General features: G+C 41.7%; 1 protein-coding gene across 2 annotated transcripts in view; it reads left to right on the top strand.

The window, feature by feature from the left end:
• Positions 1-3,462: 3,462 nt before the first annotated feature.
• Positions 3,463-17,564, top strand: part of YWHAZ (tyrosine 3-monooxygenase/tryptophan 5-monooxygenase activation protein zeta) — a 32,422-nt gene continuing 18,320 nt past the window's right edge. Inside the window, exons 1-2 of one of the 2 annotated variants that reach the window (XM_079901333.1) lie at positions 3,463-3,844; positions 6,718-7,022. In XM_079901333.1, the coding sequence (XP_079757459.1) occupies positions 6,729-7,022 (294 nt within the window). In that variant the 5' untranslated portion in view covers positions 3,463-3,844; positions 6,718-6,728. Of the gene's footprint in view, positions 3,845-5,578; positions 5,693-6,717; positions 7,023-17,564 lie in introns of those variants that run through there. The other variant, XM_079901332.1, reaches the window with a different exon arrangement.

Here is a 17,564-nt window from a genome sequence, read left to right on the forward strand (position 1 = left end):
TTAGTATGTCCAATTTAGTAGCCTAAGGTCATGTAGCTCTGAATGACAAACGAAAATTTGTATCCCATTCTGACTCCAAAGCCCACTGCACTATGTTGCATTTCTACAATTAAAGCATAATGTTGAAGTGAGATTATAACCTGACTGAATTGTGATTAAGCTTAAAAGATCATGTAACTGCCACATCATCAATAGAGTCCATCCTGTGAGATGTTTTTCCAATTAAAACGATGGACTTACACTAATTCACCTGAACGCTTTCCCATTTTAATGTATAACATAGATCTGAGGAGATCTTTGCAGTCTCTTGTACAGGAATGGAGCAATAATCACTGTCCTACCACTTACGGCTCCTTTGCGCTAACATACTAACAAAGTTGCATTTCCAGAGTGAACACCTTTATACCTCATACTTTTTAAAGATTTTTTAAATATATGGTTTCATTTTATATTCACAACCCTTTGAAGAGCAGATACATCAGATATATCCATCTACAAATGAATAATAATAGCTAAGTTAGCAGGGAATGCTGCTAGACACTATGTATATAAAATACATAATATTGTATATATTATAATAAGGATAATTAAGTATAATATATATCTATAATATACATCACTTATACATTATTATATTATACATATGTATATCTTTCACATTTTAAGATACTCATATAATTGCTTATATGATACCTTTATTATACATTTATATATGTATATATATGTATGTGTATACATATATCTTCATTTATTTATTTTAAAAAATATTTATCTATGCATTGGGCTGCACTGGGTCTTAGTTGTGGCATGCGGTATCTTTAGTTGCAGCCTGTGGGATCTAGTTCCCTGACCAGGGATCAAACCCCGGTCCCCAGCACTGGGAGCACAGAGTCTTAGCCAGTGGACCACCAGGCAAGTCCCCTATATATGTCTTCATTTAATCCTCAACACCATTTAGTGAGTTAAGTGTTTTTATTACCAGTATTTTATTGATGGGGATATCAAGGCACAGAAGGTTAAGCAACTTGACGGAGGCAACAGAGTTGAGCAGTGAAGAAAATAAAAACAGGTTAGGCTACTACTCAAAGTCTCTAGTAATTGTCCTAGAGTTCAAGTTCATAGGTTCTATTTCTTCGTTTTCAATGATCCTTGCCATATATTATTCCTATTCCTCACAATACGTATCAATTGGGGCTTTCATGACATTCCCTATCCTTGCTCCCCTGCAACTCATTACACTTTATTCAATGAGCATGTTGATCTGAGTATGTAAAACCTAATAGCTCCTGTCGTTTCACCAAAAAGCCTTGCTGTTTAAAGCAGGAGGCAAAAACCTAACTTAGCTGTTTCCTAAGGTAAATCCACAACTTATTTATGTAGAGAAATCCCTAAACTTCCTCTAAAACAAACGGCATATATTCTATCTAGACATGTATTTGAGATATTAAAGAAACATCAGTTTTTTTGGGGGGTGGGGAGCACGTGGTTTACAGGATCTCAGCTCCCCGACCAGGGATTGAACCCAGGTCATGGCAGTGAAAGCCTGGAATCCTAACCACTAGGCCACCAGGAACTCCCATCAATTTCCTTTTAAGAAAGATGTTTTAAACTTAGTATCTTCTGTCAAATTTCTGGTGCCTAGCACAAAACTGGAGACAAAAAAAATTTTTTTTTAAGAAATCTTTTGAAATATTAGTCATTTTAAGTGAGTCACTCCCTAAAAGAATTTGCTTGGGAGTCAAAGAAAGGTGACTTTAATATCCCAGAAACAAAACCCTGATCAATTTGTTCATCCATTCAGCCTACTATGACTCTGTTCCGATGGGGAAAATAAAAAGCACTGAAATTGAACCGGTCACTGGAAAACTCTCTTCCTGGTTTATCTTTTACTATATAAATGCCAGTTGGAACTTCAGGCAAAACGTCATTTGTAGAACAGTCTTGTGGCACAGACACTGTATCCATCATACAGAACAAGACAAGGTGCTCGGAAGAACCAGGTGCTGGACGAAGGAGGAAACATTTTATGTGTCTGCTACCGGTAAGTTCAATCCTCTGCGGAAGTTGAGGCTGAACTCCTGTGAGGCTCCACTCCTGTGAGGCTCCTTTGTCAGCTGTGCCTAAAGCAGGGCCCTAGTAAGTGCTCAGTAAAGAGATGTTGGAAAAGTCAATGAGGCCAAGATGGAGTTTACACATGGGTAGTAGAAGAGCTCTGAGTTCTATAAACTCCAGACGACTTTTGCAACTGGTTTTGCAGGTCAACCAGGCACTAATCTCTTCTAAGCTCTAATACATTTAAAGGAACACGGATCAGGGACATTTCACACTGTGAATTCATCTCTTAGAACTTCCTTAAATTGACTGGGTGGAGGCCCTACCGTTTTAGGTTGGCACGTTAATGCGGCACCTGCAATTTCCGCCCTTCTCTTTCCTCTCTTCCTGGCTCCCGGTCCCTGCTCCTCGCCCTGCCTGCGGCCCACCGCCAGCTGGGTCAATCCGGGCCCCGGGAACCTCCGAGTCCCTAAAACCTTGCTTCAGGAGAAAATACGTAATCATCATTACGTTTTAAACCACTGCAGCATGAGGTCTTTAAGTGAAAGCTTTATTTGGACACAAAAATGTAACCTACGAGAAACGAGGCAATACGACGGTCAAACCTCTTTCTTTGCCTCCCTTCTTGTTAAGGCCTCCCCGGCCACCTCAAAGCCTCCATCTAAGGAAGCTGTCTTTTCCCCTCGGAGGTTGTAGGCTTTCTGAGAGCCTCCTTCCAGGCCTCAGCTCCGCCCGCCCGCCCCACCTCAGCCCCACTTCGCGCCCACCCATTGTCCCCTCGCAGCTGTCACTGCGCGCTGATCCCCAAATTCCGATTGGAAAACCATCCCGTCGCTCAGCCCACCCTCTGGGACCGGACGCCTCACTCTCTGCCGAGCCTTAAAAGGCCTCCGGCCGCTTTCCCCGAGCCAGCAGGTAAAGCCGCGGCGGCGGAAGGGAGAAAGGGAGGGGCCGCGCGCCCCGGTCGCCCCGCCCGGCGTGGGGGAGCGGCGGGCTAGCAGGCTAGCGCGCCACCACGCCCCTACCCGACCCTCTGACCGCGCCCTCCCACTACCCCAAGTCCCCATCAGGATGCTAGCGCCGCGGAGCCGCTCTCGTAATCCCGCCCCTCGGATGGCCCCGGGGGCAGCTACCACCGCGAAACACGGAGGGCGGGGCGGGCCAGGCGGCTGGGAGGTGGTGGTGGGGGAGGATGTGAAAGGTCCCGGATGTTGCTGAACGGGAGCCCCTTCTAGAGGGAGTAACTGGCGCAGGCGCAGAAGGATCGCACGAAAAGCTACGGTGGGGGTGGGGAGAAATTTCCTCCTGTCTGGTTTAGAAGAGTGAGCCGGCGGAGGTAGCGGGGGGATCCGAAGGGAAGGCGAGTAAGGGGTGGGGGTATTGGTGGCCAGGAGAAAAAAAAAAAAAGAGCTTCCTGTTCAGGCGCACTCAGGACAGGAGTAGAAAAGCTGGAAGCCGAGCGGGCTGGGGAGGAGTGTTGGGAACGGAGAGGACGCGCGCTCCTCCGCTCGCCCTCTAGTGCGGGCGGGCAGGACGGCCCCGCGCTGGGGAGCGGCGGTTGCTCTGGGCCCCCTGAGCTGTGGGCACCAATCAACGGTTGCCATAGCAGCGTTTGACGTCATCGTGCGTGTGGCGCCCCTGCTGCCGGGGCTGGTGATTGGAGGAAACCCCGTGTCTGCGGAGCGGCTGTAGCCTGTGAGCAGCGAGATCCAGGGACAGAGTCTCAGCCTCGCCGCTGCCGCCCAGAGACCGCTGAGCCCCGTCCGTCCGTCGCCACCCACTCCGGACACAGGTAAGGGATCCGGCCGCCGCCGCCTCGCCCGGCTCCTTCCTGTCCCCGGCCAGCCTTCCGAAAGCGCGGGGGCCGTCCCCGCTCCGCATCCCTTCAGCCCCACTCGCCCGGCGGGAGCGGCGCTGGGCTGAGGCGGAGTCTCCTCAGGCGGAGACGGGCGGCGGCTTCTCTTCCGCTGGATTCGGGCGGGCGGCTAGCGGCTGCTTCGGGCTACTTGCTTCCGCATCGGCCGCGATGAGCGCCCGGCCCCGGTCCCGGCCCCCTCGGTGGGAAGGGCGCCCACACGCCAGATCCCCGGGACCCGCCCGGTCGCCGGTTCCTGGCCGGCCGAGGCACCGCCGGCTGCGATCCTTTCCCACCCGCGCCCCCGAAGCTCCCTTTTCAGCGCCTCCCCGCTGCTCGCTTCCGCCCGAGATAATGACTCGGCGGCTGCGGGCATTGCAGTGGCGCAGGTGAGGCCGCCCCCTCCCCGCCGCCTCCCCCCTCCCCTGCCTCTCCCGCCCGCTCCTCGGCGCAGCCTCCGCGCCCCGCGCTGCGGTGGCGGCACCCAGCCCTCCCCCACCCGGGTGGCGGCGCGGCGGGAGGCCCGGGCACCGGGCTGCGAGCCGAGGCGGCCCGGAAGCGCCCGCCAGGTAGACCTGGGCGAGGCTGCACTTCGGCCGAGTCGGCTCCGGGGTGGGGCTCGCCCGCGACCCAGAGCCGAATTTCCTGGGTTCCGCGGCGGGGGGACTTGAATATTCCTGGCGGGGTGGGGGATGGGCTGGCTTTCTATGTCCGGGTGGAGGGGGGCTGGAAACCCAGGTAGGGATGAGGATGGGGAAGACGGTGGGCCGCGCGTCTCGCTCGTTCCCGCGGGGGCTGGAACTGAAGGGTCCTGGTCTGGGTGTGTAGACGGGGACCCCGCTCTGCGGGGCGGGTGAGCCAGAGCATAACAGCCGGCGGTGGCCCTGCTCGCCTGGGTGTGGCTCGCCCCTCCCCCACCTGCCGCAGCTGTCGGGTCCCCGTAGACTAAGTGAGCACCCGCGGTGGCCGGTGGCGGACGGACGCCGGTGGGAGAGTGGGGTGTGTCCGCGGCCGGCTCGTCTGGTTCCGCTTCTGCGGGCGGCGCTGGCGTCGGTGCTCTCGGCGCGGGCGGCTCCCCTCCCCGGCTCGGGCGGGGGCGTGCGGCTCCTCCCTCCGGCCCCGGTGGGGGAATTAACACTCGGCAGTAGGTTGGGCTCCTTGACACAGATCCGCCATGACAAAGAGGGAGACTCGGGGACCGAGCGGAGGCACCAGCTTGGGCGGAGCCAAGGAGGGGGGTTGCGGATGGCGCGGACGGAAGGGTTTGCACTTTAAAGTCGCAGTCGGCCCGTTTTCGTTTCACCCACCTCGACGTCTTAGGCCGGCTAAGGGTTAAATGGGTGCGGCCAGTCCTTGGAGCGCTGGTTATTCTGAGAAACCTAATCCATTTCCCGCTTGCATCCGAGGAGTTGGGGAGAGAAACCTTTGTACTGGTCTTAGATAATTTTCATTAGAAGCAGCGTTAGTCCGAGAGCATTTTTGAGTTCCTAGGGGAGAAATTAGTAATTTCAAGAAGAGGGGAGAAATTAGTAATTTCAAGAAGAGGGGGGTGGGGAGGTTATGCGATCACAAATTTTAGTTTTCGCATTGAAACAGTCTAGTTCCCATTCAAGCTCGCTAACTGCTTGTTCAAACACAGAGGACCTGTGCCGATTTGGTTTTTTGAAACAAAAAGTATTGTGGGATTTCCCTGGGAAGGTAAAGAAAGGGAGTCATTTCCTGTAGTGAATGACAGTGACTCTTCTGTTCATCATAAATCCTGTACCCTGTGGGACCACTGTATGGGTTAGTATCTTTCTGTGCTGCTTTAGGACCTTTCAAAAGGATATATTAAGGAATAGTAAAACGGGGGAAATTGAAAAGTCGAAGGAGCTTTAAAATGAGAAAGAATTAGGAAGTTACGATATAAGGGCAGCTCGGGTGATAATGTATTAAATTAAATTTTGACTACTAGGAACAATGCAGTAATTCTGCATTTAAACTGAACAGTGACATCAGAAACACTGGTGACACCGGGAAGCACTTAATAGATACATTTTAGTGCTCGCAGATAGTAAGAATCGAAGTTCCAGGATTCATGGGTGTTATTTTTTAAGCCTGTGTGCATATAACAAGGTACAGATAAATGAAGCCTTAGGGTCAGTTATGTATTGATCCTTGGTGGTGGTTTTACATTCACAATATATTAAAACAAGCAGTTTGGTCATTTCTCCCAGAAAATTGGCATGCTACGATCAGCTGTTGCAAAGATCAGTGGACTTGGGGTGGGGGGGATACCAACTAAAATTTAAACCCTCCTGACAAGAGTAGCTATTACCAAAGTAAAAGGACATGAATTACATTCAACTGACAGGTATCGTGATTCTGGGAGTGTGATAGTGTAATGTTCTTCATAGGTGGTGTTTTCACTAAAAGCTGCTTAATTTTGGATTATTTAGTGATATTTGAAACTGGAGTTGAGATTTTGACCAAGTAAGATAACGGTTGGTTTTTAAGGCCGCGTCTTGGTGAATGTGCTTTAACCTTATGTGAAATAAGGATCCTGAACAAAGATGAGGTAATGTAATTTTAGTTTTGCTAAACCAGTGTTAATGGCTTTAAATGTACCCTCTGCATGCTGAGCATGCCAGTATTTTTTTTCTTAGCATTCTTTTGTGAGGCTGCATTAAATTTTTCGTGTAAAGAATCTTCCATAGGTAATTAGGTTTGAGGTGTTAACATAGCTTGTTTACAAAAGGTATAATTTTCAGTCTGTTTGTTTTAATGGAAAAAAAAATATCTAAATGCTACTTTTTTTTTTTTCCCGGCAGAACATCCAGTCATGGATAAAAATGAGCTGGTGCAGAAGGCCAAACTGGCCGAGCAGGCTGAGCGGTATGACGACATGGCGGCCTGCATGAAGTCTGTAACTGAGCAAGGAGCTGAATTATCCAATGAGGAGAGGAATCTTCTCTCAGTTGCTTATAAAAATGTTGTAGGAGCCCGTAGGTCATCTTGGAGGGTCGTCTCAAGTATTGAGCAAAAGACGGAAGGTGCTGAGAAAAAACAGCAGATGGCTCGAGAATACAGAGAGAAAATTGAGACCGAGCTAAGAGATATCTGCAATGATGTACTGGTGAGAATCAAACCATTCAGTTTAGCGTCGCTATGATATAGAGTTCCTGTAATGCATATCAGTTAGGTTACTCTCAACTTTTTCTTTCTTTGGTTTTTCCTTTCCTTTTGCAAATGGGTTGTTCTAGATTTCCAAGTCTTTCAGGGTGTCATTACAAAAAGATGTTAAAACAGTTGTATAAGGTAAATGCAAAGATGATTATCAATCAGTTCAAATAGATTAGTAGTGTGTTTTGTTCTAATTGAAAAGGTAAAGTAATTGTATATCGCTTCAGTTATGGTTAGAATATTTGTAGTAGTTCTAGAGCTGATTTTCTTTAAAGTACGTATATGGATGCAGGAATTTTACATACCCTGTTTTAGGTGCGATGTAATAGGAGACTCACTGTAGACTTAGTAGCCTTCCCTGGATTAGCCACTATAATGTTAATGTAATGAGTCAGCCATGCGGAAAACTGGCTTCACAGTTGCTTTTGCCTCTTCCTGCGTTTAAGTGTTGGAGGTCTCAACTTTGAACACTGACAACCACAATAAAAGATTATGAAAAACTCAAGCTTGATTTTTCCAGGTTCATTCAAGAAGTATTTTAAGTATTCAGTATCTACTTGTTGAAGCACTGCTTCTCTAAATAGCTTAAAAGAATTGAACATTACATTTTGGTTAATTTTAAAATTTTCTTACAAATGATTTTCTGTGGCAGAAAAGTTTAAATCTGAGGATAAATTGGTAGACGATCCAACCATTTAGCATGTAACAACTTATATACACTAATACTTTCCCCTTTTAATGAACCATGGTTTTTGGAATAATATTTGAAGTGGGTTTTACTAAATGATTTCTCTTGTATTTCAGGACTTCAGGTTACACATTGGGTCTCAGTATGGCAGGGCTCTGGTATATAGAGGGATGCAATATCCCCATTCCTCTGAAAATCCAGCTGCACTACTTAATTATTTGAACCTTGTTTACGGAAGAAGTGCTATAATGAGCGATATAGGATTATTTCTCATGTTGTGGGGTTTGGAGTTTTTGTTAAAGTTATAATGGTATTATGATTCCTTTATACTAGTCTGAGACTAATGGAATATCTTCAGTTCCTAAATTATGAGTATTTTTCTTAAATGATGATTTTCTTTAGGCTATCTTTTTAAAGAACAATAATATTTTTTATCTTAACGTGGGCGCCAGTCTTCTTGTGTGGTGTCTGTCTTGTGTGTGGTTTGTTTTTGATTGCTTACTTGAAATCTTTACATTGATAGCTATCATTCATTTCTAAGATGAGAAGGGAGTTCTGGCTTTTATTGATACTAAATGACAAATGCTCATCTTGTGGTTTGCTAAGGTAATAAGAATATTTAAAATTTGAAAATATGATGTTTTCCTATAATAAAAAACATGTTGGGCTTTTCCCACCTTGCTCTGTTTACTGATTAGCACCTGTGTACGTTACTGAGTTTTGTTCGCTCTGATATTTTTCCTCCGATTATTACACCTAATAGATCAAATAATTTTTATTTTGGTTTCAAAGAGTTTGCTACAAGTTATAATTTCCCTTAAGACAAAAGTCAATTTTAGGAATAAGTGGGGGACGCAGTAACATTTACCCTCTACTTACAGCTTATTTGAGATTCCAGGTAGGTATCTGCATGTTTTCCACACAAGAAGTATAAAAGGTCCTGTCATTGTGAGGATTTTCCTAGGAAAAGACTATAGCAGTTTTAACTTTACTTCCCTTTGGTTTCCTTATCAAGGAAAAAAAATAGGATCCCTGGGTGAGAATAACTGGATTAATCTCTAAATAGCTTCTCCTTGTTATGATTATTAAGGGGGTTTCATACTGGTCACTACCCATGTTCTCCTTCAGAATAGCACTGGCTTCTTACCGAGTCTAAACGAAATTTCCACTTCGAAAGTATAGATAAATGAAAGTTTAATTCCTTTATTATACAGAAGACTCAGAATCCTAAACAAGCTTTTGCTTCCAGCCTTAGTCTTTTCTAAAGTAAAGCTCCAGTAGTGATCTTTGCATGGCTCATGCCTCTTAACATATAGTAGATACTCAAGTATTTGTTAAGTAAATGAGCAAAAAGCCTTCTTTTGGAAAAGAGGATAATAGAACTGGGTCAGCAGCACTGCTAATTTTCCAAGGCCTTTTCTGTTTCAACTTGGGAAAATTCGATATTTACAGATACTGTGATTCGTTACAGGCAGGCTTCTTTCTTTCCCTGTCATCTTTTTTTCAGGCAGGTCATGTTGACTCTGGAAACATCTTGCATAAAATTCCTTTTCCCCTTTTTAGTAAAATGGAAGAGTAAAATATAGCAGAACTGTTATTTCTCCTAGAGAAAATAATTGTTTGAACTGATTTACTTGATGATTAATGAAAGTGTGCTTAATTATATCTCAATATCTTACTTATAAAAATATAACCAGTTATAATTTTTATTACTCTAGTTTTTTTCTGAACTTTGACTTTTAATTTGAGGAAAACAAGCAGGTAATTCCTTTTCAGAATTAACATTATTGGCTGGTGGCATCAGTGATGAACCAGACTTCATTGTTCTATTGAGTACCTGTATCATACTGGCTAAGAAAATATTCTCTTTCTTCCTACTAGGGGGAACTAACCTCCACGGTTCAAAGTTCTTCTGAAGAGCTCTTTAGTCCATTATTAGGTTACCGCCATTCTGGTTATGGGCACTTTATCAAGTGTTTGCTTAATTTATATCATTTACTTAAGCAGAGAAAGAGCAGTTTGCTTAATTTATATCATTTACTTAAGCAGAGAAAGAGCAGGGAACATGTTACTTTGGACAAAAGTTTTAGAGCATTACTGTGGAAAATGGTCACTGGCTTTATTCTTCACAGCATGGACTTCTCTTTATGCCAAAAAAATTGCAGTTTTCTTCCTTGTGTCGTTAAATTGTGAACTAATGTAGTCTGCCTTTTCTACCAGATCTTAGACCAAAAGCTCTCGTGTTCGTGGGGGAGGGGATCAACACCTCTTCTGTCTAAACTCAAAAGAAGCCAAAAAATTGGGTACTTTATCTGAACATGATGAAATGGAAAATGAAATGAGGATATGCATCCTAGATTGAACCTAATTCAAACTCAAAGAAGAATGTAGTGTTGTAAAAAGAGCTCCAGGTTTTGAGTCAAACCAACTTTTTACCATTGAATAGCCGAGTGGCCTAAAGAAATCTTCCATCCCTCAGAGAAAACTGAGCTCAATTAAATGGGAATAATATCTACCCCATAGGGTTGTTGTGGAGAAAGAAAATCAGGTACTCTTAGTGCCCCAATTTATCTCAGTTTTGGGCTTCTGTTTAAAGCAGTGACAATAGTACAAACCTGCCTCTAATAATATAGAGGTCTCGTAACTCAGGAGTCCAAGAATTGGAATTAAAAGATCTAAGAAGCCTTAAAAATTGTGTATTTTTCTAGGGCAGAGGGCCCGTACTGGCCAGCAAATTTTCAAAGGTTTCATTTAAAAATTGAAAGCCACTGGTATAAGGTAAAGAATGGCTTCCTTTCACAAATCAGTAAAATCATGAGTCTGCCATTTGTAACAGTTGGCAACAGTAGTTGTGTGATTCAGTTAACTTGACTGCGTTCCATTTTATTATGCTTCTCTACATTTTTAAGGTGTGGTTTTCAAGGTGTGGTTGCTGGGCACTGGGTTTTATCTCTAGCTCATGGAAATGCCATTAAGCAGGAGCAAGCTAGGAAACCAGGCAGCTTTGGGGTCCTTCCTAGTCTGAATATGTTAACACATTTTTGACCAGAGACAGATTTTGGCCACAGGCGTTAGTTTCTGCAGAAATCCCCTGGTCAATAATGTGTTAATATGTGTCTTAGGCTTTAAAAACTGCTATATAGAGTTTTAAGTTGAAAATCACTAGGCAGTTCACTTATTGGAATAAGGGCTTCTCAGAAGACTTCTGCAGTGTTATATTCATTTTCACTACTATATATATTTACATGTTTTTGTCAATAACTGTTTTTGGTATGTTTCAGAGTACAAAGACCTTATGTGACATAGCAGATAGCAACAGTCCCTTCCAGGAAGGAGTACATTTGATAGTCTTTTTGGGAATAAAATTCAGTAGTCTTTTTAAAAGAGTTTTCATGATAACCATTAAACATTGACCCTGGTGAGGTATTTTGTATATTTGGGAAGTCTGAGGTGTGTGAAGTGTAAATGAAAGAAAATAAAGGAACAAAGAAAGGAGAGGTAGATGTTAGCCGTTTGGTGGGAAGGGGAAGAATAACAGCTTGATCAAGAGCAACAGGTTACCTGTCCTTTTTTGGCATAGCAATACTTAGATAAGAATGAAGTCTTTCCTGCCTGTTCTAAGAGGAGATATAGATGACCTGGAGATGTTTAGTGATTAGATGAGCTGTGAAGATAGTTAAAAGTGAACTAAGAGGAAAAGATGAAAGGATTCAAAATTGGACTTAAAGCAAAAAACCTGAGTAATGGGCTTCCCTGGTGGCGCAGTGGTTGGGAGTCCGCCTGCCGATGCAGGGGACGCGGGTTCGTGCCCCGGTCTGGGAAGATCCCACATGCCGTGGAGCGGCTGGGCCCGTGAGCCATGGCCGCTGAGCCTGCGCATCCGGAGCCTGTGCTCCGCAACGGGAGAGGCCACAACAGTGAGAGGCCTGCGTACCGGGGGAAAAAAAAAAACCTGAGTAAAATCTTAAAGTAGAGGAGGAACATGCACACTTATGCATCTAATCTGCCCAAGAAAGAGGAAGAAATTGTATTCAGCCCTAGCAGAGGCTTTTGAATTAGAAAGGAGGGAAAATAAAGCTACCTTAGAGTTGTAATAGCGTATGGAGAATAATTCTGATTTTCATTTTTTCTTCTAAAAACCCAACTTTATCAGTAAAGAAATCTTACTGGTAACACCTCAATAGTGGTACAGTAGGAAGACCCAAGTTAGTTGTTTAATTGGAAAGTGGTTCAAGTATGTGTTCATACTTGGTCTAAACATTTATTTTCAATTAAAACAGATGTGTATGTTCATTTGCCCATTGCTAATGTGGAGCTAAGACCTTTTCTTTGAATATGCATAGATCCACAGTTTGGAAATAATTTACTAGACACCCCTAAAATAGATGCATCCTTTACAAAATGCTGTTTGAGTTTGCATAGCAGAGTGAGAACTTGAAAGCTAGAAGAATAATCAGTTCATAATCCTAGAAATATTTTTCTAATCTTTTAGTTTGAATAACCCAAGTGGTGTGCGTGTGTGTGTGACTCTCCTTTAAAAACTAGTCGTTTCGCGCATTCAGCTTAGTTTTCATAGGAACACTTCTTTTCATACTTATATTTCATAACACTTAAGTAACATACCATTTTAAGTAATTATAGCCAAGTATAATGGCATAGTTCGGGAAACAAATACGGGACTCTTAATAAGGCTATAACTGCTGATAGAAGCTGAAGGGAGTTCCAGAGAGTAGCCGAAAAACTTATCTGAAGTATTTAGCCCAAAGTCATGGGCATGATTGATGTTTACTTAGGAATGAAAGGCCTAATGTAAAGCCAGTCTATTAGGTAAGTAGGATTTGGTTAATCCAGCAAATTAAGTGATGGTTCATTCTATCAGAACAGTAGGTGGGAACATTGCTTTATTTAAAAGCCTTTTCCAATAATTTTGCAAGAGATTAGGAGAGAGAGGGGTACTGGTTAGATCATGAAGGGTCTACTATGTTATAAATTAAGGAATGTGGGACTTAATGGCCGTATGAAACAGGCAAAGGAAGTGACACCAGATTTTGCCAACAACAAGGTGTGTTGATAGACATGCAAAAATAATTCTGCTCTTATAAAGAAAATCAGAGCTTTTGATTTGACCATTTTTTTGGATTTCTGATCATCCAGTTCTGTTCTTTGGACTAACTTTCTCCTTTTACTAATGTCAGAAATAGATTCTCAGTGCCCTCCATCATAGTTTATCACATTCATATATTAACCTTGGGGTTTTTTTTTTGGAATTGGGGCTTTAACCTGTGAAAGACAGGGTTTTTTTTTTCCCCCATGAATATATTACCTATTTTCATATCTGATGACTGGTTCTACCACGTAGAGGGAGCCCAGTATGTGAAATAGTTCTTCATTTATAATATTAAATGTTATTGGACCATTTAGATTAATTTGACCACAAGTTTTTTATTCCAAAATAGGTGATCTTTGACACATTTATATTGAAGAACATTTGTGTGTATGAGAAATTTTTTAAAAGTCAAAATTATGGGTGTTCTGATGTCAGCTAAGTTAAAAATTAATGTAGTCCATTGCAATTCTAATAAGCATTAGAATTTTTTTTCTAGAATTCCTGAGATATTCCTCTTGTGATTTCATCCTGGTTTCCATAGCTCTTTTCTTTATTATGGTTTTACATTGAGAATAAACACTGCTCTTTAGAGGATTTAGAATTGCTGTCAATTTCAGCATGCTACAAGCAAGAGTTCATCTTCCTTTTGAAACTACCTGTCCTTTCTAGCCTCTTAATTTTTAGCACATTTTCTAGACTTAATCAAAATGACATCTTGGACTCAACTTTGACTTCATTTTCTGATTGCAAGTTATTGCTGTGTTGCCTACATCATAGGTTCTCAACCGTTTACATTGTTGATACTCATTTGTATGATGCACTCCCGTGGGTAGTACTCAGGATTATTTGCCATTGCCATTGTACTAGTTAGTAGTAGTTCTGCCCCTTACTCTCCCACTCAGAAGCATATTGGCAAGAAAGTGATGGTGTGAGGAAGGGTAAACTTGACCTAATTTTAATGGACAGAAGCTAAATTGTAAACCTTTTACAGCTAGTGGTGGTCATTCACTCGGACTTGCTATCTTTACTGTTCTTTTCCCGGTTCTATGCTATATACAGACAGCTCTTACTCTTCTTACCGTTTTATAAAACAGTGCTTTCCTTCTGTTCATTTGCTCCATCTTTGCCAGAATACCCTCTATAACGCCTTCAGCTCTAGTTTGGTCTTACTTTCCCTGACACAAGCCATTGCTGATTCCCATCTTTATGGCCCGAGGGTTTCCTGAGGGTTTCATTACTCTGATTTGTAACTTATTTATTTATTTATTTTGCGCTCACGGGCCCAGCTGCTCCGCAGCATGTGGGATCTTCCCGGACTGGGGCACGAACCCGTGTCCCCTGCATCGGCAGGCGGACTCTCAACCACTGTGCCACCAGGGAAGCCCTGTAACTTATTTTAATTTTGATATCCATGTTGTTTTTGAACTTAAGAAGATTGGCTCTATTTCTTTATTCCCCTTAAAAACAGGACCATTGACATTTGTGGTATTTAATATGTAAAGTATGCTGAAGGAATGATACGCTTAATATTTAGGTGGCACAAATTTGAATTTGGCTTGGGAGAAATGGCATGCTTAGCCACCACATTCTTATCAGTTCCCATTGTACTAAGTACATTTCTTTGCAACAGGTCATTCTCCTTTATTCTCTAGTGAGCATTTCCCTATAATGATGAAAACTTGTATCTGTAAAAATTGCTATGCAGTAGCAGTTGTCGTTTGTCACTGATATAATTTTGCATTTTCTGGCAAGGTATAATGTGACATAAGTAGTGATGTAGTATTAAATAGTCTTATATCTTGGCAGATTTCACTAATGTTTTTCTGGTGACGTTAGTTTGCTATAGTGTGGATCTTGGGGGCAACAAAGCATGGTTGAATATATCTGACTTCTACCAGTATGGTCCTGTTGTATGGCACATTCATGTTTGTTTGTATTGGAATAGATAACTAAAAGGTTTCAGCATATAAGCTTTTTCTTTCTTTCAACAGAATTTGTGAGTTTTCTTCCCTTCTCCCCCAAATAAAAATACGGTTACGATGGTATTAACTACAGGTAGGATGGCAAAGTAAGAATGTAATGACAGTCAGTCAAATGTTAATCTATAGAGTTAAGTAAGTCAAACTAAGATTTGTCCAATTGGTTGACTTGTATGCATGTTCATTCTTTTAAGACCTAGAAAAGGTGCAGTTTTTGTAGTATTGGAATTTCATTTATTTGAATTGCTTAATGAGTTGGACATCATTAGAGAAGTTAGAAATGTTTTAGTGGAGGTTAACTTCCATCTCGCAAACAAATTCCAGGATCTACGAGTTTTTTTAAATTAGCGGTATTACCAGGGAACCCAGTGGTGAGTTGAATGTTTCTCATCTAAGTGATTAAATACAAATGCTTTTCTGAGACAGACCTACTTCTCTTGTTGATCCAAGACTCATGAATTGTCAACTCATAATTATTTTTGCCCCTTAAAACAACATACATTAAACACCATTGCCCAGAATTTCAAAGGAATACTTGGACCACATTCAACCAAGGGAAACGTGATGAAAATCCTACTCAAAACACGTTACCTTTAAAATGTGATTCTGGGAAATTGACAGTTGAGGACAGTGTATAGGTAGGCAGTAGTATTCTTAGAACAAGCAAATTCTCAAGTCAGTAATTTGATGAGTATTTTACTACGGTGTTTAGAAGATGTTTGGAAATGACATCAAATGGATCATAACACTTTGTTAACAGTAATGACTTTTCCCTTCAGTTTACCATTTGATAGTTTCCATCTGATAAGAGAGGATTATCATCAGACTTAAATTTAATTGGGTCATAGGGATAAGACTTGAAGAATAATCTTATGAATATTTCTAAAAAATAAACTATAATGTGTGCTGCTTTACTTTAAAGGGGTGATACAACCTAGCACAGACTATGCAGATTTTTGGTGTTTGAATTTTTAAAATTCATTTTATGACTCTGGGCAGGTATTACATCTCTGTGACTCTTATTTCCACATCTGCAAAATGGAAATAATAATAGCATCTACCTCTAGGATATTTTATATAGAGTTAATACATCCCCGTGGTAATAGTAGATAGCAAATATACTGCTTACCTTCTTTTGTGCTTCTTTGATATCACTTCATTGTGGCTTGATTTATTAATTTTGGATTAAATTTAAGAGAATTTTAATAAACTGCTTAAACTTTAAATTTAATATTTATTGATTACTTGCTACTTTATAAGCCCTGTGCATAAAGAAAAACATAATAAATATAAAAAGCCTCTGCTCATAAAAAGAATCTCAACAGCCTAGAGGGGAAAGTACTGTGTGTTGGTCAAATTCAGAAGAGCTGGTCTTCAACCTTCTTTTTTAAAAGTGGCTGATAATCTGGTCCCACTAAGGAATTATACACAACACACAATGTGCATGTGCAAGTTTTAAAAAACACTATAAAAAATGAGGTTTTTAAAACAAAAAGTGCTTTGTGATGGAAATATTGGGAAATGAGGCCTTGATTGGTGAGAAACTTCAACCCAAGTAGGTCAACGTTAATGCTAGCTCTGAGAAAGGCTCTGGGGAAGGGGACCCTAGTGTCAGACAGTTTTAGCAGTTATCACTCAATGCTCAATAATTTCTTTTTGGTACTTTTCACCATCTTTTCATCTTTAGGAGGTACATTTCGAATATGACTAAAATACTAATTTAAAAAAAAAAACATTTTAGAACACACCAGGCTTTCTATCAGCATTGAGTTTTTACGTGGTTGTCTTTTGTTTCGTTTTTGGTAAGAATCAGGGAGCCAAACTACTCTGGCTTTTTAACAGGAATTAAAATGAAATTTTAGGCTGGTTTCAACATTCCTTAAACACCATAGAATAATATATCTTGGCTTTATCAAATTCCTTGTTGCTATTTTAAAAGTTAGATGGTGCAGATTTGCCATCTATTTCTTATTAGTGGAAAATGCATTCAGTTAAGTGACTGGTCAGAGTCCTCTATGGTTCCATCCTTGAAGTTAAGAAGCTCTGTCCCTTCATATCTATATGACTTTATCATTTATAGAATACCTAAAATTTTACTGTGTGCCAACATTACACAGAAAGTCTTCAAATACGTACCAAATTAGTTCTTGACACCATCTAATTCATTAGCAGTTTTGGTGGAGCAACTGGTGGAGTTGCAATTGAAAGAAAGGAAAGCAATGCAGCCACAAGAGGGAGTAAGAGAATAATTTCTAAATTGATGGGCCTTCGTTGCAATGAAAATAGCTGCTTGCCTTTTAGAATTTTGAGACTTTAGGAATGATAAAAGTCTCAGGGGCTCTACAGAATAAAGTGAAAGTTCTGGGAAAATTCTCTGTGCACAAGGGAATTGTGCAGGACCAGAATTGTGAACTTCTCCGTTGTGCTATAGAATTTGAATTAAACTTCATATTGGGGATATTATTTAAAATGACATTTGTGGGGCTTTTGAGTTATTTAATTGAATAATAAATTGGGAGGTGAATTTTATAGAATCATTGGATTTGGGGCTTGAAGGAGCATCTACCCTAGCTTTTTCATTTTCACAGATCAAGAAGCTGAAGCAAAATAAGACTTTGTCCAGTTGTATGACCTGTATGCTTGTTTGTTAATCTAGGAGAGATCCTGTTGCATTTAATTTACGAGGAGTGCCCAATTTTTGTTGCATTGGAATTTCATGTA

This window comes from Stenella coeruleoalba (genome assembly GCF_951394435.1).
Source record: "Stenella coeruleoalba genome assembly, chromosome: 17".
In the NCBI taxonomy this organism is placed as follows: domain Eukaryota; kingdom Metazoa; phylum Chordata; class Mammalia; order Artiodactyla; family Delphinidae; genus Stenella; species Stenella coeruleoalba.